Genomic DNA, 23,859 nt, shown 5'->3' with positions numbered 1-23,859 from the left:
GGAGAGAATGGATCCTCCCTAGAATCACAGCAATGGCAAAATAGATCTCCAAGAGGGACTGCTCAGGCAGGGCTCCTGGCAGGTCAAGCAGGGCAGATTTACTCCCTGAGTTAGGGGAAATTGATGCTGTGTCATAGGAAATGGATGGAATTGGATTGGGTGGCTGGTACTGCAGCTCTCAGCAGCCTTTCAGAGATGCCTGGGATGCAGACTGCCTTTACACAGGGCTGGCCTGGGAGGTCCTGTGAGCTCAGAAAGCAAGAGCCAGACAAGTATAGCAGGAATGTCTGAGTGTGGCTGTGTTCAAAGGGCAGGTGCCCTGTCTTGTCACTTGGTGCTGAGCTTTACTTGCTTAAAGGATTACAGAAAAACAAGGGTCAGGTTGGCAGGCTCAGGTATGTGCATTGCAGGTGAGTAGGTGGTCTTCTTAAATGACTAGAGCTGACTAGATCAGAACTGGCCCACCTCCAGTGACACAGGAACCTAAGCCAGAAAGGTGGATGGCTGCAAGTGGAGCAGACTATGTGTGCTGCTAAGCTGCATAAACATGATGCTGGGGAGAAAGCCCTGCTGCCTTCTAGGAATCCTGCCCTCAATGCATATTGACAAATTCATTGAGAGCTGCATTTTTTGGCGCTCTTCAGCTTCTCAGCTCAGGAGTCAAACGCAAGGCGTGGATGGTTTAAAATTAAAGCTAGGAGTCATAATTCTTGGTACAAAACCCTTGGTTTTCAGGGTAGTAAGAATGAAATCTGAGCTCAGCCCTGTGAGGCTGGCAATGCTGGAGACTTTGGGAGCATGGTAGAAACCCAGGCTCAGGCTCTGTTGCCAGTGCTGCTCCTTGTCTGGGGACACCGTGCAGCAGAAATGGCTGGCGGTGGGATGGCTGCACAGGGGGTGGATTCAAACCTTCCCAGTGCTCTCTATGCCTTGTTTTTAGTTCTTTCTCATCTCTGCCACTCTGCTGGGGGTTGTGTATTCAATTGCTTTTATCAACTTGTTATTGTGATTTCTCTTGGTAGAAGTTGCTGAGTGGCAGAGGAGAATGCTGATTTTTAACATTCCTGGATCCTACTGCAGTCTCAAGACTCAGCATTTAATGCTAAATCCAGCAAATCAGAGTTGGCTGTGACAGCCAAACACTCATTCCTTACTTCTTTTTTTTTTTCATAGTTCAGAGGAAAGAGGCTCTTATTGAGCAAAGGAAACCAGACATTCAAGTTCTGTCTGAGTTTTCATACCAATTACCAAGGGCTAAACCATCTCAGGCTGTTTTTCACTGTGCAGTTTATTAAGAAAACAGCTACAGTCTGGCACTGCAGTGCCTAGACAGCCTGGGGAGTCCCACTAGTCACTCACAATGCCTTTCCACAAGAGAGTGGGGGATTTTGATCCTTTCTTGCTGGAGAGGTTTTCTCCTTAATCTCTCACATGTCTGTCTTCCACGCTCCAGTCTGGTTTTGAGTCTTTACAGTGTAGCTCTGGCTGTGCTTTTTCCTGTCCCTGCTGTCTACGAGTCTTGACTAAGCCCTGGGCAGCCTGTTTCAATGCCTGACCACCCTTTCAGTGAAGGAATTTTTCCTAATATTCAATCTAAATCTCCCCTGGGGCAACTTCAGGCGATTTCCTCTTGTCCTGTTGCTTGGCATCTGGGAGAAGAGACTATGGTAAAGGTCAAGCTATATTTTGCTCCCCTGTTTCCATGCAACCCATTAGTTCTTCAGGGTGAGGAGAGCTCATCTGTGTGGAGATGTGCACCACAGAGCCCTGATCTGCTTTGGATGGTGAAGGACCTGCAGCAGCATCACCTCTGCGATGTTACCATTGGTTCTGGTGTGTGCTCCAAAGCTGCTCTGCAGGCAGCAGGAGACTCTGCCCTGACTTTACAGGTTGTGGATTGGGGCCTAGCTGAGCTGACATTTACATTAGCTATTTGAATAAATCCCAGAAGGAAGGGGTCACTTGGTGGAGAAACAAAAGTAGAAAAGGGACAGGCGTTTTCCTTTCCTAAGGAAACAGTCCCCTGCTGTTTGTAAGAGCTGCTAGGCTGGTGAAAGACTGGATGTGGCACTCAGTGCCATGGTCTGGTTGACAAGGTGTTGTTAGGTCATAGGTTAGACTCCAGGGTCTCAGAGGTCTTTTCTAACCTAGTTGATTCTGTGATTCTGGGGTGGAGCGAGATGAACTTTGAGTTCCCTTCCAGCCCAAACCTTTCTGTCGTTCTATGGAATGCTGTTAGAAATGCATCCTACTGCTCCCTCATTGCTTAGGCCTTAAGACTCGAGCTCCCTGCCTTGTGCACATCCTTCTTGGCTTCTTTCTCTCCACCAAAGCATATTGTGTCTGGCTGTATTCTTCCAGCTGTTGAAATGTAGCACTGGATCATGTTTCTTTTAGGTCTGACTTGTGAGTGAGGCTTTGATGCCGAGTGGAGCAGAGGGAAGTTTATTTGAGTAACCTTGGGTAGTGTGGTGCTCTGAGACCGCACAGCCATGTCTCATGGCTTCTTGAGCTCTCCCCTGGGGCAGGCAGGCTCATATGAGCAGGAACACTTTCAAGAGCACTCCTCTCTTGCTAATTCATTTTCCCCTGGGCTCGCCAGTGTTTACATACTTTCGACTCCATGGCTGGCCTTGAGTCTGCATCTTGTATTTCTTATTTTTTATAATACCTTCTAAGCAGCTCTTCACTTTTTCCATATCCTTTTGTTCCATCTCTGTGAGCAGAAGTTTTGGAGGTTTCTCTGTTTTGATCATTCCCTTCTGGACCAGTTTTCCATTCCCTGTTGTTGTTCTCTCCTGTGCATGCTAGTCCACACAGTGGGAAGGCCTATGAATGGATTGTCTTGCCTGGTGATGTGTGCCCATTTCACCCAGCATGGATGGCAGCCAAGCCTTTTGAGGAATTTGGAGCAAGATGATGTGTCTTCGCTGCTCATGTACACTGGCCAGATGCAATTCCAGCTTATCCTGAGAGATGCCTCACACTAGTGTCACCCTGAAGCTGGCCTGGACATCGTGGCAGACAGAGGCACTGCCCTTTCAGTAGACTGTGCTCCTCTGCCTCTTCCAAGGGAGTCCTTGAGAGAAAAAAGTTAATGGAGCTGGTGTCCTGGAAAAGTGCAGAGGAGGGCTGCTGAGGCACGTTCCCCTGTCCTGTCCTGTCCTGTCTGGGGCTGGATGGCTTCTGGAGCCCTCCTGGGCAGGGGGACCAGCCACAGGCCCCCTGTGGAGATGTCTGCTCTTCCTTTGTTTCAGAGCTCCCCTACATCAGGTGAGAACAAGAGCATAAGCTGTGTCCTGCTGTTGCAGGTGAGGAGCCCAGCCAGCTGTCTCCATCTTCTGCCTCCAGCAGTGACAATAGACATATGAAAATCAGGAGGCAATTTCCTCCCACCCCCCGCCCCCATGACCTGGCTGTGCTGGTAACAGGAAAAGCAGACTGAAAGATTGGTTTGACCCTGATGGACATGCTCTGGAGAGAGGATGTGACCACCAAGCCCTCCACATCCATCACCATGATAAGCACTGTCCAACAGCTCATCCTCTTTCTGCTGTCCAGTGAAAGGGAGAGGGGTTCTCTCCATGTGCCGGGAAAGCCCTCACCTTGTGCAAGTCCTGCCGCAGGTACCACTACGGAACAACCTTGACAGGGAGGCTGCAGCTGAAGGGCTTCCTTGCCATTCTCCCTGGACTGATGTGTCTTAGAGTAAACTGCTTTCCTGTGTTCTGGGCAAGTCATGGGTCTCTTGAGCCTTTATCTTTTTCATCAGCTGTGGATGCACTTTTCTTCTGTTGGAAAGAGAAACTTGGGTTTAAAACTTAAACAAGACTGCAGCTGTCTTTCTGTACCAGAGTGACCTCAGCCCTGTCAGTCTTCATTACTTCCATGTAAATATCTCAGAGCTAATGGACTTGCTTCAGATACTTAAAGAGTGTGGTCAATAAAAACTTGGGAATAAGCCAGTGAACTCTTCCCTGGAATTTTGGGTAACTTTGGTTCATGAAACTCGAGATTTGAGGATCCACATTTCTGCAGGGATGGAGAACTGTATAACTGACTTACACTAAAGCTGAGTATAAGCCAGTCCCAGAGATATCATCAGCAAGGCGTGTAACCCCTTAAAGCTCCTTTCATTAGGTAGAGACATACCTGCACTGAGACTCTTTCTTGCTGGGAGAACCCCTCTGTCTAGTGTTTTCTCATGTGGTTTCATAGTCTCTGGCTCATTCTGCTGGCTGTCATGGTGACACACAATGTGAGAAAGGCAGATAAATAGTGTGAATGCCACACAGGCAGTGAACTTCCTGAGTGACAGCTCCGGGGAAGGGACACTGCAGGGCCTGCTCGGCAAATAAAGCCAAGACAAGAATAGCGGTTGCTTTAGTCGTATTAATAACTTCCTCTGATCTCAGGGATAGTGCTGGGGAGGAACAGTATCACAGGGGACACTGAGCTACTGCTGTCACTCTTGCTGCAGAGCCTCACGAAAGGATCAGCTGTAGATTTTGATCTTACATTAGTCATGAGTGAAAAGTGGCTTTTTTTGGAACACTGAATAGATTTTCACCAGTCTAACAAGGTATTCCTGTGGCCGACATTTGAAGAGTTCTTCTAAAGTTTAGTACTTTTTTTATTTAAGGAAAAAAAAGGAAAGTGATTCTTAAAGGTGTTAGTGTGAGTGTCCCTTTTGAGTCACTAAGTGGAAGAACTGTGGAAATGCTCTGAAATCTGCATGTTTTTTGAGGAATATGGGGTGCTCTGCTGCAGCGAGAACACCTGTGAGGAGGCTGGAGCTCCATCCCAGAGATAGGAGTGCCTGGGGATCTGAGAGTGCAATAAAGGAAAGAGGGAGACTCTTCACCCCCTTTAAATTGTATTTTTGCTTGCTGAGTACATCCAGTTTTCTGATGGTGTGTTTAACCCCTCCAGGTCCTCAAATCTAGTCGCTGAACAAATCTTTCCATCCTCTCACCCGTTTTCTTTCTTGTTGCAACCCTGTAGAACAGTTCTGTGTGGTTTTTAAATACTGGGCTTTCACCAGGCTTCTGCTATGTTTGGGAAGAGACCTTGGACAGATTCCATAGAGACCTAACATTGTAAAATACTTCACAGTATGCTCGATAAATATGGCTATTCCAGATAAGAAAGCAGAGGGGGAATTCAACTTCCTAGCCAATCCAAAGGAAATCCATGTGCCATTGTGCAGTGGTAGTTCTGCATGAGAGCAGAAGAGTTGCATTTCCAGGTCACTGGTCCTGATAAAAGCCTGATGAGGGACAACTGGCTGTGATGTTTGAGCATAAAGGGTTTATGCCCAGTGGTGCTGGTAAAGCGTGGGAGACACCCCAGGAAGTTGGGTGGTACCCAGAGTTGAGCTCAAGCGCCTGTCATTAGCACTGACAGGAAGATGACTGCTGCTGGGACAATTTCCATGGAGCCCTTGCTGTGGGCAAGTCAGCCTGGCAGGAAGTCTGTCCTCTGGGAGATTGGATAACTGACTGACCCTACATCCCTGCACTGCCCTCAGTGGGGTAGGATAGGCAGTGTTAAAAATTGTAGGCAGAGTGGCCAAATTCTTAAAGCTACCAGTTTTTCAGGTGGAGACTGAGGTGTACTCCTCACATAGAGGAGGATGCCAACACTGATCAACAGCTTCCTCATGAGGGGAAGAGGAAGGGCAGGCACTGTGCTCTCTGGTGACAGAACCCAAGGGAATGCATGAAGCTATGTCAGAGGGGTTAGATTGGATATTAGAAAAAGGCTCTTCACCTAGAGGGTGGTTGAGTACTGGAACAGGCTCCCCAGGGCAGTGGTCACGGCCCCAAACCTGCCAGAGCTCAAGGAGTGTTTGGACAAGGCTCTCAGGCACATGATGTGATTGTTGGGGCTGTCCTGTGTAGGAAAGGGGTTGGTCTTGATGATCCTTGTGTGTCCCTTCCAACTCAGGATTCTGTGAATCCTATATTCTAGCTGTGATTTTGTGAACCCTCTTGGCCCTGTACCTTTGCCTCTCTTTTTTGCTTTTGTGCCATGGAAGAACTGAAGATGCTTATCTCGTGTGCTTTGTGTGTCACATTGGGACAGTTTTCTCTCATCTAGAAAAAAACAGGAGCGCTTTGTCTAAAGGGTGTTAAAGAGTTGTGCTGATGGCAAAATCCACAGGTTGTTCAAACTATTTGAATTCCATCACCTTCTGTGCAGCATGTGCGTGGCTGGGAGCCAGTGGCAATACGAACCATGGTGGTGCACTTCTCCCCTGCCCTGGTGGTGCCATTGGGCTGCTTTCCCCAAAGCTGTTCCCCCAGTGCTGAGAGGTGGTCAAACCATACCAAGGGCAGATTATTTCATTCTGCCTCTTGGTTTTGGAGAGTTTTCCCCAGCTCTGGTCCCCTAGTATTTCTTTCCCCCCACAGTAGAGAGCACGCAGAACTGTGGCTGCGTTCAGGCAGCATGGGCATGTGTTAAGAAGGAGAGGCGTTTCCTTTGGTTATTCAAGACTGAACTCTGTGTGTGTGTAAATCTGAATGACATTTCTTCTTTTCTCAGGCATAACATGGGGCAAGGTGGTGTCTCTCTACGCCGTGGCAGCGGGGCTGGCAGTGGACTGCGTGCGGCACGCGCAGCCAGCCATGGTTCACACCATCGTCGACTGCCTGGGAGAGTTCGTCCGCAAGACCTTGGTGACGTGGCTGAAAAGGAGAGGAGGCTGGGTAAGAAATGCTGTCTGATCAAACTTGCTTCTGCACATGCAGACCAGAAAACATCCCAGTTAATGAAAGTGGGAGTGTCCCCACTGCAGCTTTATGCTGAAAAAGGCTGTATGAGATTCTCTTCCACAGCCCTGTGGTCACCTCTGTCCTACTGACACCTTGTTAGACTTACATGGATCTGTTACTGCTCCTGCCCAGTGTAGCTGAGCCAAGATAATTCAATCCTGGCCCACCAGCACCTATTCCTGATCTTCTCTGGACCTAACAGCCAGTCACAGTCGGAGACTGCAAATAGGGGTCATTTCAGTGATGCCCTGGCACAGGTTGCCTAGAGAAGCTGTGGCTGCCCCATCCCTGCAATTGTTCCAGGCCAGGTTGGACAGGGCTTGGAGCAACCTGGTCTAGTGGAAGGTGTCTCTGCCCTAGGCAGGGGTTCAAACTAGATGGTCTTTAGGGTCTCTTCCAACCCAAACCATTCTCTGATTCTCCTGTCCAGCTGTTTTCCAGAAACTGAAAAAAACAAGGCTTGCCAATTTAACTCTCCTTTCGCCTTTAAGCATCTGATTTCTTTGGTCTCTATACCCATTGGGAGCATTGGCTCCTGTGGAGGATTGTTTAGAGTAAGAACTTTACTTTGGTCCTGTGGAATAGCCAGACACCTTTCCAGTGGCTTCCCCAGCAGACTGGGATGACTGGCTGGCAGCTGGGTGGTGCATGTATGTACCAGGTTCTGTGTGCCTGTCTGGCAGGGACATGGACACTCCTTGGAGCAATAAAGCTCGAAGTGCTTTGGTGTGCTGCCAGGAAGATGCTGCCTGGAGCTAAATACTGCCCTATGACACCACTGAGCTCATGGGACATCTTGTTCCCAAGGCATGTGCTGTTTCCAGACTGAGCCACAGCAGCAAATTCCCTCTTTTCCAAGAAGTGAAATTTATTCCTGAGACGTCAGGAAATGGTCAGGCCCTTCCCACCTGCACCAACCTGGAGAGGCGGGGGACGTCCTTTCCCAAACTGAATATTGCTCCTCTGTGCTCAGACTTCCCAAGTGTGCCTGTAGCTGGTTCAGTCACCTGATTTCTCCAGGAGTGAAGGCACCTTTTTCGGTGAAGAGCAACTGGGAGAGTAGCATTGTTCTGATTTTGGATCCCTTGCAATTACTAAGTGCCAATCCTACCTTAAATCATCCCTGCCCTCTCTGAAACTGTGTCACCTTGAGGCCAACTGACTCAGGTGACTGGTTGTTTGGGCTAAAAGTAACCTTTGATTTGAATGTCCTGATCTATTCCGTTTTGCATCCACACAACTATTTCTGCCGAGGCAGGTAAAGAGGATATCCTGGGATTAAGTAGCACTGTTCCTGCCTGTGAATACCTGTCCCTGCCTCAGTGTTATTTGAGGCTTACTTTAACTTTGCACCTGTAGAGCTGCTTGAAATGTGTTCTCTGAAACAGTTTTTCCTTTGGAAAAGATCCAGTTTCATTAAAATGGAAATGTTGCATAGGAACTTGTCTCCTTCTAGTTTCCAACTATTTTTTTTCTTTGTTTTGGTAAAACTTGCATGTTCTGATAAGCTAGCATCTTGTTTTAAGTTTTCTATTACTTCATTAGAGTTCAAAACAGTTGTTTGGATACTTCCAAAAGGATATTTTTGGAAAGTTTGTCGCAAAGCAGACAAGCTGCAAAACAAGCTGTGACAAGGGGCTATTTGCCCACCAGAAATGAAGGGCCCTTCAAGTCTGGGGGAAAGCTACTAATCTTCCTGCCATCTTGTGCCGTGCTTCCCTGAAAGTTCTTTCTCTTGATCTGCAGGCACTGCAGCAAGGTATTTCCCAGCCCTGTTCACTAAGAGGCCAGACCAAACAACTCTGTGATGGGGACCCTGTTGCCTACTGTGTGGCCTAGCTGGTGTTAGTTTGTCTTGGCACAAAGTCCTTGTTTCCCCTGTGCACATGGCTCCCATCAGCTCAGATGGAGGCTGCCAAGAGTAACCACTGTGCCCCGAGCTGGTCCAGAAAAGCCACTGTGGAGACCTTGGAAAGGCATATGAAATTCTCCGCTCAGCAGTGGGTCCCCACACTGCTTCCACGGGGTGGAGAAGACCCTACCCCGCAAAACCCAACTCAGACCTCCTCAGAGGAATGAAGAAAGTTTGAACTTCTGAGGCATCATCTCTCCCTGTGGAGAGTTTGCAGCCTCAGTAGTGGCTTTACAGTAGAATAGAAAAACTTTAATTTTCTTAGCAGCATTTGCTACAGAGCAGTGCATGTGACTTGAACTTGTTTGAACAATTAATACAGAAGATCAAACTGCCATTGCAGCACTTTATCAGTGCCTGACAAGGCTCAAAGACCTGCTTTATTAAGTCGCTTTGAAGTTTTCAATTCCAGTGCCTTATCAGGTATGCTTGATTTGGATAAGAGCAGCTAAGGCAATTGTTATACAGCTGAGCAATTTTGCTTATCTAAGCAAGCCCCATACAAATTTGTAAATGCTTCTGAGTGTAGCTCCTCTTGATCAGAGCGGTGAGCCCATTGTCTTTGGGAGAACATAGCAGGGCTTTAAGGAGTTCACATTTTCTCATCTGGCAGTTAACCCTCTGCAGCTGTAATCAACCCAGTGTGCGTATTTGGGCCATGTGCTGGCTCACATGAAGCGCTTACGTCCTTCAGAGCTTATGTTTCTCATGGATCAGGTACCCTAACATGCATGTTCAGACAGGTACCTGCACGTCATGACTTCTTCTCAACTAAAGGCACATCTTTGTCTTAAACAAAGACTCTAAAATTGAACAGGCTGAATCAGTGAAGACTTTTTTCAAATGCAAATAGGGTGAATGTGCTAAGTCATCTCTGAAAGTATTCAAGGAGACCCACTTTACATTCCTCCACAAAACAGATAAAGTACCTATAACAACCAATACCACACTGCAGCATCTTCTGTTAGCTGCCTTGGCTGTGTGCTACGTTTGCTCATGGTTATTTGCTATAAGCAGCAGTATTTCTACACCTTGGTGCTGACTCAGCTTCCTCCTGTCATCCTGTTTTTTCCCATCCTTACGTGCCTGTATTCATTCCTCCTGCAGTCTCTGCTTGTCAGTTATTCATGGGCTCAGCATCTCCTGTTGCTCCCAGGAGATCAGTGGAGCGGGGAGCTGCAGCATGCCAGCATTCCAGACGCTGTGGGGGAGGAACTGCTGGAAAACATGGCTGCTGTCAGCAGAGCTTTGGTCTGTAGATGACAAAGGGGTCGGTTAGTACTGCTGTGCTCACTAACCAGCCACCAGCATTCGTCCCTTCAGTTGCCTTTTGCTTCCTTCTGATGATGACCAAAGTTGGTGATGTGGGGCTCACCCATGTCTTCAACACAGGCAGAAGGACTGGAGAAGATTATTGGAGTATTCATCATCTCTCGTGTCCTGTTTTGGGGATGAACATCTCAGGGTTTAGAGCCTGCACCCCGTGTTACTCAACCACAGTCCACATCTCCTTGTGCTAGGCTGAAGTTTATCCACAACTCAGTTATATCACCGGCAGAGCTTCTAATATTGATTCCTCCACAAGAAAATGCAATTTTCTTTCTGCCTCTGTCCTGTTCACTTTACCCTCTGGGTTTTTTCCACCTTCTCCTCCCCATGCCAGGTGAGAGCCTGTCTTCATCAGTTTGCTGGGTTGTTGTTATTTTTTATTCATTGCAGGCCAGCTTCTCTTCTTGTTAACACTTGAAACCAGCTGCCCAAGCGATCTTTGAATCTGGCCCACGCGTCTGGGAGGCACCTCTGCCAGCATACACATTTCCACACACAAAGCTTGCATTGCTTTAGATTTAAATCAGGGGTTGGCTTGCTTGATTGTCTTCCAAAGAAAACACTAAGGCAAGAGAAAAAGTGCAAGCAACTTGAGCTGATATTAAACAGGACAACCTCTGGGAAGCATCTGGCTTTACAGAAAAGGATGGGAATGCTGATACTGCCAAAGTTTCCTAGACTTTTCAAACAGGGAAAGAAAGTTGTATTTAGCTATTCAAAGTGGAAAGTGCTGGACAGTCTTCCTGTCCAGCATTTCTTTCCTCAGTGGTGGCTGAAAAGGGGGGACACTTTGCCTTGTTGATGGGGAATGAGAAAAGTGTATTTTGCAGGGCTCTTGGGCATGATTTAATAACTTTTGGTGTGTGGAAGTGTCAGAGCAAGCAGCTGGTGCTGCAGCAGCAGTGGTGTGGTGCTGTGGGTTGTGGGGCTGGGAGAGCCTGCAGCGGTGGCTGATGTGGGCACCTCTCTCTGATGCTCTCTCTTCCCTCCTCATTAGGCAGACATCACAAAATGCGTGGTGAATACTGACCCCAGCCTGCGCTCCCACTGGCTTGTGGCTGCTGTTTGCAGCTTTGGTCACTTCCTCAAGGCCATCTTCTTTGTCCTGCTGCCTGAGAGATGAGTCCGAGTTGCCAAGTGCAGCCCCCCTGCCCCATCTCCTCCCCCACTCCGGAAGCAACGAGAAGTGACTGGAGAAGTAATTCCAGATTGGTAACGGCAATTTCTGAAGAGGAGGAAGAGAAGAACTGGGACAAACAAAAGGCTTGTTCTCCTCTCCCTTCATCTAGGAGCAAATCATCAACCATAGTCTCCTTTTGCAGCCACAGAAGCCTCTCTGACCATTAATTCTTTCAAGAACCTTGTTTCCCCGGGTAACTTGCATGTGTGGCCTGGCTGTTACCAGTCCCTGGGCACGCTGATGGCAGCCATGTGCAGCATGGAATGTCGGATGCCTGTTCCTTACAGCTGTGTTGCATGGTTATGGTAGTGCCAGGCAGAGGGGAGGAGGAAGGGAGAGTTATTTGAAATGGGATAAGCAAATAGGAGAGGGAGAGTCCCTCCTTCACTCCATGTGATTCCCCTTTCAGTCCCCAGACTTGCCTTGTGTTAATTCTTGTGGTCACGTTTGTGCTTAAAGTTCATCTCCTTTACCCCTAACTGACTTGCTGGGCTCTGCCCCAGCACAGCATGGTGGGTTTTTAACAGGATAAACCCAAACATTTTGTCAGCAGGTGCTTCTCCCTGACACGTGTTGGGAATCAGTCAGAGTGGCCGTGTGAGGGGCAGGATGAGAAGGCGGTTGCACGCGATGCAGCACGAGAGTGTGTTTTGTTGACCCCTCCTGCTGCACTCACACACCGTTCAAACAGGAGAGCGAGGGGCAACGCCTTCGAGCAGCAACTCAGGATGGAATCTCATCATGAGGAGAAACGGTTTTTCCAATGCGATTTTGTCGGAGCTAAGCGTGGAAGTAGGAAGGGCCAAGGGGCATGAGCAGAAGTAGGGAAACAGTAAGTGAACTGGCTGGCACTGTGAAGGGGGTGAGCTGTGGCAAAAGTAGCTGATGTATGTTTCTCTGTTAATCTCCTTGGAAGTACAAATTGAAGTCGTCTTTGTGGCAAACAATAAAAGAAATAGGTGGTGTTTCACTATTGCACAGGCTATTGTGTTTGTTTCCAGAGTTAACAATTCCAAAAAAGGCCAGAACAGTGCAGAGACAAACACTCTGGCCATGCTAAAAATACTTCAGCTTTTCCCCTGGTAGAGCATGTTAACGTGTTAAAACTACAACTCACCCAGTTCATGCCTGGAATTTAACCCATGTTGTTGCCATGTCAGAAATGTGCTGTTTTCACCAACAGATGTGGGGCCTTGCTAACATTAGCAGGGAAAGGCTATGGAGCCTCTTCTCTACCAAAGCCTCATGGAGACACCCTGCTCAGTGCCTTGCTTCCAAGAGTGTGGCAATAAACACAGAAAAAACCCCTCCTGGATTAAGAACATGTGGCACTGTGGGAGGTTTTGCTGGGATTTTTTCCTGATTTCTCTCCCAAATATTTAGAGGGATTTTACTCTTCCATCCAGGAGTTACAAATGTGTTTGAGAATAAAGCAAAGCCTTGATTTTTGGTACAATCTGCAGGCAGGATCTCTGCTAGCAGTTAGTAGTGCTGTGCTCTGACCAGCAGAAACCCGAGCAGAGGATGTGTAGGGGTTAGATCCTTGCACATTCCTGCTTTTGGCTGCTCTAGCCCTTTGCACTTTGGCTGATGCCTTGGCATATGGGTACCGGGCCCAGCTTTAGCCCTAGTGCATCCCAGGGAAGGGTGCTTTATCAGCTTGGTCTGCAAGTACGTTGTCAGTAGTAAAGCAATTCTTGTGGGTCAAAACCCTTAAAGGGCAGCCTCCCCCAATCCACAATCCCCCAACAAAACCACTCATTGACAAGGAGAGAGCCTTGCACTCTGCATCAAAGCTGTGTGCTGCCTTTCATAGTGGGTAGGGAGACCTTGGGCTGGATTATACTGATGAAGTTCCCAGAGTGAATGCAGCTGATGTGCACTGAGGTTGGAGCATTTTTATATGTGTAAAGCTTGCAGCAGTTCCCCAAATAAACCCAAACTGCCAAAGGAATATTTAATTTTTTTTCCCTTCCTGATGTAATTATTCTGGCATTAGGGGTTTTGCTGGCACCTCTTATGGTTGGGATTTTCTTCCTTAGATTCTTGATAGATCCAGCTATGGAAATTTAAAGCAGGTACAGAACACATGCTGAACTACACTAATCACTTTTGAGCAGCAGAGAGTATCCCCTTCCATCTGCAACAGAGGCACGAAAAGTTGTCCTAATGGAGCCTGTGGAAAAGTAGACTTTGGATTTCTGGATTTAGATTTTCTGGAAGTAGCCTGGTTGTGTGCAACTTTGGCTTGGACAGCTTCACAACTCATCAAGTCCAGCTTGCCTTATCATGCCTTGTGTTTTATGGAGTGTATGGGAGTTACTGAAGCAGTACAGTCTGACACTGGCACTGGCAAGGCCTCTCTCAACTTAGATGCTGTTTTGAAATGTAATACTTCAGGCTACGGCCTCTTTTTTCAGTAAACTAATGATATCAGAGAGACTACTAAGGAACATAAAGAGTTAAATGTACCAATTAAGTGGATTTAACAAAAAAGATAATGACAAGCCAAATAAAGCAGCATTGCTGGAAAGGAATGTGTGTGGGTGGGAAGGGGGTTACAGAGGCAGACAAAGGCTCAGCCTGGAAACTGCCAATAATGAAGAGGCGATTTTGCTCCCCTCGAACGTGTTTCAGACTTCTCTGGTTTTTGTCTGTCTTCTTGCTAGTCCCTGTGAAATATATACCAAGGCTGAATGGTGTGTTGCTCACCTTGCACTTGGTGTTAAAGGATGATCTTTTGACTCTTCACACTCCTGTAAATAACCACATCAGCACCAGCCTTGCCACCAAAATAAACAGCAAAACAAACAGAATTGCACGTGGAGCTGTGCATTTGGAAAGTAGCAGTCTTGAGCATGACACAGCCAAGTTTTTATGTTGTGTTCAGTCCTAGCTGTAATGTTTAGGTGTTTCGGAGTACTTCCAGAGGTCTTTTACAACCTCAACAATTCTGGGGCTCTGTGATTTTTCTATTCCCTCTTCTCTTTTGGCCAGTGCTACCTGATGAGAGACATCAGGGTTGGTTGTTTATCACCCCAGTAAACATTTTCCTTTTAAATTATTGGTGAAGGTCCTAGGACTAGGTCTAATTTATTTAGTTGTTAAAGAAAACTAAGAAAAAACAAGTACCAAAGTTAGTACTGTAGTACTGTTGTGCTGCTCCATACCAAAAGCCTGATGCTCTTCGAGCATCAGAGTCTGAAAACACCCAAACTAGCTATCTCATCCGTCCCCCCACAATGTTCTTCGAATGATCTGCTTGAGAAAACTGCTCGTAGTAAAATCTGCCCTAATTTTTTTAAGCTGTTTTCTTCACATTGAATGTTCTAAGTGAGACTTAGCTACGCGCAAACCATCTTGAGGGGCTGCTCCCTGTCCCCAGTGATCTTTCAGTCCACTGTTTTTGCTGAAGGGCAGCAGTCATGGGGGTGTGGGGGGCAGACCTCCTCTCAGCATGGGGACACATGGCTTCTGCTCACCCTGTAAGGCACACATAAAATCCAGATGGGCTTTAGCTGTCTTCTGCCTTTCTGTCCCACCAGAAGAGCTGGAAGCATAGGGAAAAGATGAGATAGGGTTGAGTGAAGGTATGGGAAATGCCTGGGAGGAAGCAGAAGGAGGGAGAAAGGGTTGGATGGAGGTGGGGAAATGGCATATAGTATTTTTGTGGTTATGGAGTGTTTTGCAGAAGAGAGTGTCCTGTGTACTACAGCAGCAGGGAATGTAAAGGTCAGAGAGCAGTGCCTGGAGGAACCTGAGCCTCAGCTCTGCTTTGTTGACAGAAAAACTCACATCTAGTAAGGATTTTCCCACCATCCTTCACCTCTGGCGCCAACCTCATTCTCTGTTTGTTTATAGCAGACCTACAGAGAAATACCTGCTTTATCACAAAAGTGAGGAGCAGAAAAGCTGTCTTGGCTTGGGAGTTTCAATGATGAGCATTTGACAGTGCTTATCCTGTCCCAGACATGGTCTTGCTCCAGTCACAGCCTGAGCTATACCTCTCCCATGTCAAACACTGGCAGCAGGTTCACCTTCTTCAAAGCAACTGAAGAAAGTGGTCTCCGTCTTGCAGCAGATGTCACCTGTGTTCCTGCACTGCTTTTTCTCCTGCAAACAGAAAGAAAACAGTCTGTGAAGCCCTTAATTTATCAGACTTGCATCTGTATTATAGACCAAAGTACAGAACAATAGCAACAGGGAGTGAGATTGAGATTTCCTGGGAAATTGCAACACGAAACTTCCTCATTTTCAGACTTCTTCTTTAGACTCTGGGAAAAAGCTCTGCCTAATTTTTTTTTATTCTCCTTTTAACGTGCAAAGTCTGCAAGTGGGGTTTTTTTTGTGTGCATAATTAAACTGAATATGAAGCAGATTGTAAGTCCTTTAGACGACTTTCTGAAAAGATCAGTCCCCGAAGGCGTTCCAACAGCTTTGCCAAGAGCCTTCTGGATGTAGCTCTTGTCAATGTGTGTCCCCTTGAATTTCTTCACTGTCATCATTTTTTTAAGTCTACTATTTATAATTTTATAGGCATAGATTTGCCACAGATTAATTATTCTCTTAGGACAATGTGAAAACAATGCATGCTACTAGATTAATGACAAGAAAACAGCAATTTAATGTACTGCTGGCTGACTCTATAAATTTCTTCTATGCAAGCGGTTTGACAGCTGGAGTTTAAATACTCCCTCTGAAAAGCCTGTAACCTCTTTAACTCTAAACATTTTGACCCACTGGGATTAGGAGCCCCCAGCACAGCTAAACAGAGCGATCCTTGATTGAACTTTACACTGTCACCAGGACCTGGAAGTGCATTGCATGTTCAAGCAGAGTCTGTGGGAAATAGAGTGCCCCAGGGTCAATCACATGACATGAAGGCCATGTACAGGCAAGGTCAGATGAAAAAAAAAAAGCTTCCCCTTCACCGAAGTTAAAGAAATAAAGAGTTAGGAAGGGAATTTCCAGCTTCCTTACAGGCATATTTCAGAGCTTTAACTCAGGAGAAATTTCACCTCTTTGCCCATAGACCAGCAGACAGCACCAGAGCTTGTCTTCTCCATCACTGCAGGAAGACGTGCTGATATATCTCTACTGGTGTCAAACACAATCCCCTGTTGTTTCAAATTTCCACTTCTAGCCCTATCTTGGGACCTTCACTGTTGCTTTTGTTGAGCTCTGTGTTTAAGCAAGATAAGGTGTATTTTTTATTCCCCTTTCCCTGCTGGAACGTGACTTGTGGTGGGTTTGCCCTTGAGTCCCTTTCAGTCATCTGAAGGGCAACTGGTTTGGACTTTGGAGGACTATGGGCAGCATCAAGGACTTTCAGTGTCACTAATCTGATGGGCCACTTGGCAGGACCAGCCCTCTCAGTGTCTCACCTGACTCTCATTAGGCAGGAGCTGGAGATCCTGCAGCCTGTCCCTTCTATGCAGATCCATTCTCCCAGTGCTCTGTGACACTGTTCAAGCAACATATAGCCACCTGAAAGTTGAACTTGAAGCCCTGTCAGCATCATGGTGTTGCCTTTTCACTCCTAACGTGGAGGTGTTAGTTGGGGGCTGTGCAGTGGTGACCACAAGGACAGTTTGTTCCCGGTTCCCACCAGAGCTGAGCCTGGATTTTCTGGTAATCTAAGAAGAGGATTAAAGCCCCCCCAAAATAGTCTTTTATTTTGATCTCCTTGGCACTTCAAAAGAACAATTAAATCACTCTTAAGCTGCTAGAACATACTTTGCTCTCAGTTCCTCAGCCAGGAATGGCCAGTCTGTCCTTTTTAAGCCTGCCAAGCATCTGCCAGCTAACTCGCCTTGTGCTGTCAGCTTTCCCTCTCAGTTCGCTGGCATTGCTCCTGAGCAAAGGTGTCTGACCCTCACGGCCACCTGACCCAGCAGGTTGTTTTCCCCCCCAGAGAAGGCAACCCTGTGCAAACCATGTAGTGTCTGCAGCAGAGTCAGGTGCTCCCCCAAACAGCATCGTGCCCCACTGCCTGGTGTGTTCTCCCTTTCGTTAGGGCTGATGCATGCATTTATACAGGGGGGGAAAGGAAAAAGCATGGCTGGCATTTGAAAGGGAGCAAACAACTCCAAGGGTTGTGTTCAGAGCCTGTCCTGCTGCTGAAAGGCTGCTGCCGTCAGGGTTTGGGTACACATCACAGGCACTCCCTGGCTGATGCACACCACAAACCTGTAATCTGTGGCTAATGGTAGATTACTTGAAGCTGGGAAAAGGTGCTAGGAATATCTGTGCCCTTGGGGTTTATGGCTTAGCTGGAGGAGGAGAACAGCACTACTAAAAATACTTACATGTTCAAGCTCACATTTTGTCTCTGAGAGCAACGGATTCACAGTCGAGCCCATGCTGTGTATTATTACAAGCAATAAATTTGGAGGCTGGAACTAGCTGGAGCTAAATTATGAGGCGCCCTTCCCAAAGTCTGCATCACATCAGGGGGACAACTGGAAAAATTGCGCAGCAGATTTGCTTATATTTAAAGAGTTTAATAAAAATAAAGAAGATAGTAGAATGGCTTGTATTGACTTTTACTGATTCACCACCTTGAGGATTTCTGGAGGCATGAAGAATGGATGGAGCAAGAATGCTCTGTGGGGCAGCTGAGTGGGGTGTTGTGCCATCAGAACCAGCAGAAAGGTTTTCCTGTCTGTTTTAGGCTTCAGTTCCAGTTTCAGAACTGGAGCTGGAGGAGAAGGGGCACACAGCCATCCCGGGATGGGTGAGGGCACAGCAGCTGGGAGAAGGCAGCCTGGCACCCAACCCCAGGGCTCTGGCCCTTTGAGTGGCTGCTGAATCTCCTGCCAAAGGGCTGTTTCTATTTGCTGCCTCCCACAGCAAACACAGCTCCAGGGCTGAGCAGAAACAACATCTTGAGGACACCAGGAGCCTGAACTGTCAACATGCCAAGATAATTGTGCAGTAACTTAAATCAGTTTATTTAGGAGTTCATAAAATGTAAAGCACTGAAGGAAAGGAGAAGACAAAGCTGTAAGGGTGCAGTGTGGTCCAGGAGTATCCCATGGATTCACAGTGTACTTTCCAAAACCCAGTTATCTTGTGGAGACAGCTTCTTAGCAAGAAGCATTTGTTGACTCCATATAGTTCTCTCTGCAGACATAAAAATTTCAATCAGCCACACATTTGAAGGGAAGAAGACCAGCTGAGAAAACATTTGCCCTTTTTCAAAGAGCTTTATTTACTTTAGGATCAGAGTGATTTAGCATGGAGGCACCAGCCGGGGCTGGAGGCAAAGCTGCACTTCCCTTGAAGAGGGAGTTGAGGATTAGATCAAAAGTGGAATTTAATCCTGGTATCTTTCACTTGAAATATTTAACAAAGTGCCTCCAATTTACTTTCAGCAACTTCTCCAAGAACAGTGATGTCCTCAGGCTTTGAGGGAGTGAAATACTGGGCCACTTGTCTGGAGGAAGCGAGCCATGTGCATGGCCCTCCCTGCCCCATTACCATGGGTAGAGGTGAATGTTCCCATCCCATGACCAGAAACCAAGCAGAGAAAGAAGAGTGGAGCACCAAGGGAATGAACAGGGTGATTTAATATCCTAGAACTGATGCACAAAAGACCTGAGGCTTGAAGGGATCACACAGGACAGCACAGCTGACCTCTGTATTTGCAGGGCACATCTCTCCCAGGCTGATTCTGTTTGTAGAGGGAGTCTCTTCCTTCCCTATGGGCTTAGTGCTCAGGGTGCTGGCTCTGGGACAGGCAAGGGGTCCTGGCAGAGTTGGCTCTACACTGTGGTGGCATCACTGATGCCAACATTGGACAACAGCCTCTAAGCAGAAGCCAGCTGCTTTCTGTCTCCCCCACCTTTTCTGACTTATAGTTTAACTTACAAAACACAACACTGGTTTTAAATGCTTGGAGAAAAATTGTGAATATTCAGCCCAAGCTCTCAGTTCCAGACTCCAGGGGTCCATCTGGCTTTGCATGTGCCTTGGGTGGCCAGGAGCCCCAGACTGAGTGGCTGGACCAGGCATGTCTTGAAACTGTTCAGAGGAGAATGAGAAGATGTTGGCACTCACTGGTGGCACTGGGAGAGAAGCAAAAGACAACTCAACCAAAGTGAGTCAAAAACCATGTGGAAGGAAGGAATTTGTTCTCAGGCAAGATGCTGTGTATGTTCTCTTTATCTGTCTGATGAGAGGTAACTCCCTTGCTACAAGTGATAAAATTCTCACAGACATGCCTGGAGGCTCCCACAGAGGGGCCAGGCAGGCCATAAAGCACAAGGGGAGAACTCAGCCTGGGGTTTTACTGCACATGCCAAAGGTGTTGTTATAAAAGCACCAAAATGGGTTTCCGTTTTCACCTTTTTGGCCAGCTGTATTGATCAGTTGGATATATATTGCAGTGTTCTTCACTGATAAAATAAATTTTCTTTAAAACTTTAGCCACAGCCTGGTGCCTGGGGGTTACCTGTATGCATATCAAGCCTTACAGAGGGGAAGGTTTAGATTGGATATTAGGAAAGATTTCTTCACTGGTGATCAAGCACTGAGACAGGCTGCCCAGGGGAGTGGTGGATTCACTGTCCCTGGAGGGATCTGAAAGATGTGGTGGATATGGCACTTGAGGGACATGGGTTACTAGTGGCCTTGGCAGTGCTGGGGGAACGGTTGGACTTGCTGACCTTTTCCAGCCTTAATCATTCCGTGATTCTATGATTAATCCTATTTTGCATGGCTGACAGCTCCTGAGAGTGGCCTTTGCCAGATCACAAGAGGCAGAGAGAGCAGAGCAGGGTTTAACTTTGCCCCCTTAAAATGGGCAGGGTTAGGAGGGTACTACCTGCCTTCACCTGCTGTAGACGCCTGGTGTGTTAGAGAGCAACAGTGTCTCCTGGGGAGGCTGTGGGCAGCCTCCAGTGCTGATTCCCACAGTCTGGAGAGGGAGGAGCTGCGGAAGATCCCAGGACTGTGTCCCCACAGACCTCTCACACACTCTGCCGTCTCAGGGGAGCACTGAGTCCCAGACAGAAGTGTGCATACAGAGCACAGACAAATGGGATTTACAGGTGCTGGCTTCCTCATCTTACTCCTGGGAGCAGGAGTATCAAAGGTGCACAGAAGACTGAGAAAAACAGCTCTAAAGGGGAAAAAAAATTTGCAAATGTGCCTGTTCTCCAGGCATTCCTGGGAGAACATATGCAGTATGCTTGGAAGAACCCCCGACCCCTCTAGTAACAGTTCAGTCTGCTAAAAGTATGTTATTGGACTCAAAGAGCAATCTGGGAACCTAAACATTACCCTCATCCCCGTTGCTCCAGCCTCTCCCGGCCAGCCCCAGTGTCCATGGGCAGGAGGACAGGCAGTGTCTGCTGCCTCCCAGGCAGCACCAAGGTGCTGAGGAGACCCACCCACCACAACGAGATGGTCCATTTTCTGCTGAATGTTTGTAATTAAGAGCTCTGGCTCCCCGGTGATGTGCATCCTATAAAGACATTAAATGAAGGAGGTACTGTCACCACTTTTGAAAAACTAAACAAATCAGAGAAAAGTAAAAAAAAGGAGCACTAGAGGGAAGCAGAGTTTGGGCTGCATTTCCGGGCTTGGGATGCTGCTTCTGCAGGTGCAAACATGGATTTGTGAAGGCAATTGAAACTGTGGAGCGGAGTTATCCACACAGACTCAAACCCTAAATGAAATCTGACCCGTGTGTCAGCTGGATCTCAAAGTTCTTTCACTTGCAGTAACTCCCATTAAATCTTTACTATCATTTGAGGTACTGCTTCCAGACAGTGGGATATCCTCCTAGTTTAGGAGACAAAGAAGACTCCAGCCTCTATTTAATTGCATTTCCTACTACACACGTAATATTTTTTGACCTCCAAACTGTTTCTGGAAATACCAGTCTATCATTTCAGGAGAGCAGGCCACCCTCCCTTGTACCTCTCGTGAGTGGAATTATGTTTTATTGTGACCAGAGAGCTACTGAGCCAAATACTTGATAGCATTTGGTAGCATGGGCAAAGGTGCATAACCAGTCCTGAAAACATGAGGCTTTGGACATCAGTTTGTTTGTGCCAGAAAGGGCACGTTGAGCCAGGTGCCAGCACAGAGAGATGGACCTTTTAGAGAAATCCAGTAATTTTCCAGCACTACAGAACACTGCTCCTCCCACAGCACTGCTTTCACCATTGCACCAAGGGGTCAGGAGGGCACCAGCCTGCTCCCAGGGCACTGCTGGTGGCCACCTTCCTTGTGTCACGTTGGAGGTGGGTAAATCTACACTTCAGGTTGCTTTGCTGGTGTCTGGCTGAATGCACGGAATCAGGTTACAAAAACTCACTGTAGTGCTGCAAAAACCCCACAGTGCATGGCCTGGTCTTGTCTCAGAGGGAATGCTGTTTTATTCGAACACATGATCATTCACAGTGCTTAGATAATGATAGGATTACAAGAAAAATCTCCATGTCTGGATACTCCAGTGCTTCAGGCAGCAGCAGAATAATATTTCAAGGCTGGGAGACAGAAGTGTGCATAGAAGAATTCCCCTTTTGGTACAGCTGGTGCTTGTAGCCAGGGGTGGTTATTTATGTCCCTGCATGAGCTACTCTGTAGCTCCCAAGTCTCTTGAGCAGCTCTGTTGGGCAGCCGGACCTTGCTCTAGTGCTGATGTTGCAATCTGTCTCAAATATTCCCCTCTGTCAATGACTTATTTTATTTTTCCTTTAGCGTCAAGGCTGGCCTTTTTCTTCTGTCACTCCCTGGAGGCAATAACAGAGCAGATTTCTTCCTTTGCCCTCAAAACTAAAGGCTTTTGGGTCAAATACACCAGCCCCTTCCCCCCAGCCCTTGCTGCTGGGTGTTCAGTCACCCATACCATGGCTGGAAAACGTTGCATAGGAGTAAAATGGACATTATAGTGCCACAGTAGCCACTGTTCAAAAGTTGCAGGGGAGGTTGACAGACAAAGCACGGTTGCTGGAGTTTTGTTTCTTGTGGAAACCAGGCTAAAAAAAGGCTAAAAATAAACCCACTCCAGGCTGACAGCTCTGTCACAACAGGCAGCATGCAGTGGGAATGCAGGGCATCTCCTCCACAGCCTGTCTGTGGCTGATCCGTGCAGCAGTCACGCTGGATTTCAGATGAAGGATTGCTGGTCTTCTGAAGGCTGGGACTGACTGCTGAAGCAATAGCCAAGGCCATGCTCTGACACTGTGATCCTGGTTTTGGCACTAAGAAAACCCAGGTGATGTCTTTGTTGGTGGTGATGCCACTGTTGGTAATGCCATTCTGGCAGCTTTGGAGCTGTAAGATACACGTGGTGCCCACAGAGCTCTGCTTCTCAGCTCCCTTCCCACACCTCTGCTGCTTTTCCCAGGCTATTTTCACCCCTAATACTTTTCACCACACCATGCCCCAGGCTTCAAATCGTGATCACCGTGTTGATCCTGTCCGTTGATGTCTCTTCCACGACAAAGCTATGAGTTCATTTGGACAAGCTCGGCTTTGTGGGCAATGCTCTCAGGCTGGTGAGCCCTCACTGCCTGCAGGTGTGCAGCCTGGGACATGTTTCAACAGTGCTGTGAACCATCAGCACTTTTAAAGAAAAATGAAATAATCAGGCCAGATCTTGTCAAATCCTCTCACCTGATGGATAGAATCTGTTTACTTTATTGATTTAAAAAAAAAAAAAAAAAAAGAGAGAGAGAAAGAAGCTAATTAAATCTCATCAGAACCATACCTGCTTTCATCCAAAAGCTGCTGCCAACACACCTCTGGAGTTATGAGAAGTTGAGCATGGGCTGCCTCATGTGAGAGGTGTGCACCTCTTGCAGGCCCTGGAAGGGCTTAACTGTAGGGAAGGTTGAGAGCCAGATGCACAATATCCAGGTCAGGGGCTCCATCCCAAAATTTGACTGGGTAGTCTTTGCAGAGGAGAGACAAGAATGGAGAAAATTCAGGCAGCTGTGTTCTGCAGCTTTGCTTGTGAGCTGCTTACAGTTGGCTGGAGGTGAACAAGAGGTAGGTCAGCAGTGCATTTTAGGGCTATGCCAGCTCCATAACACAAAAGGAACTAAGAGCAGTCATGGAAAATAGCGCTGGCTTAACACGTGCTCCTGGTCCCTCATTAGACACATGAGACATTACCAAAAGACCCAGAGGCCTCCTGCCTCCGGTACTGATTTCAGACAAATACCACCTTTCATGCTGGGAAGGAGAACTCCAAAACCTCAAGGAAAGGGACTAAACTCCAAGTCGCAGTGAGGTGTCTCTGGCTTTTCTCAAGCACCAAGAATACACTATTTCTGTTGACTTAGGACATGAGATGTCAGTTCAGGGGAAAAAGGAAGCCGGGCTGTATGTTGTGCATAAATCTGGTGGTCCTTGTAGGCCCAAACCTTGGCTGTGATTCTTTTCAAGTCTCTCAATAGCTGGTAAGGACACAGTGTCAGATGTGGAGAAGGAGTTGCTGCTCCTTCCTTCCACAGCCTCTCCTCTGCCCTGGTGCCACCAGGGATGGATGGATGGGTGGATGGATGGATGGATGCATGCATGCATGCATGGATGATGCAACACTTTGGATGAGCAGTTTTCTGAATAAAAAGTCTGTTTTGCAGGAGTTGCTCCCCGAACAAGTCGTAGCTCCCCAAACAAGCTGCTAGCCTGGTACAAAA

General features: G+C 47.4%; 1 protein-coding gene across 3 annotated transcripts in view; it reads left to right on the top strand.

Annotated features, from left to right (window-relative positions):
• BOK (BCL2 family apoptosis regulator BOK) overlaps positions 1-23,859 on the top strand; it is a 33,747-nt gene that overhangs the window by 6,598 nt on the left and 3,290 nt on the right. Inside the window, exons 4-5 of one of the 3 annotated variants that reach the window (XM_027897691.1) lie at positions 6,550-6,713; positions 11,022-12,178. In XM_027897691.1, the coding sequence (XP_027753492.1) occupies positions 6,550-6,713; positions 11,022-11,042 (185 nt within the window). In that variant the 3' untranslated portion in view covers positions 11,043-12,178. Of the gene's footprint in view, positions 1-6,549; positions 6,714-11,017; positions 12,179-23,859 lie in introns of those variants that run through there. The other 2 variants (XM_027897689.1, XM_027897690.1) reach the window with 2 other exon arrangements.

The sequence above is a fragment of the Empidonax traillii genome, unplaced genomic scaffold (genome assembly GCF_003031625.1).
Source record: "Empidonax traillii isolate 1590-97213 ecotype Southwest subspecies unplaced genomic scaffold, ASM303162v1 scaffold554:size495636, whole genome shotgun sequence".
NCBI classification, from domain to species: domain Eukaryota; kingdom Metazoa; phylum Chordata; class Aves; order Passeriformes; family Tyrannidae; genus Empidonax; species Empidonax traillii.
Note: the sequence above shows the minus strand (reverse complement) of the source record. Positions and strands in the feature narration are given on the sequence as shown.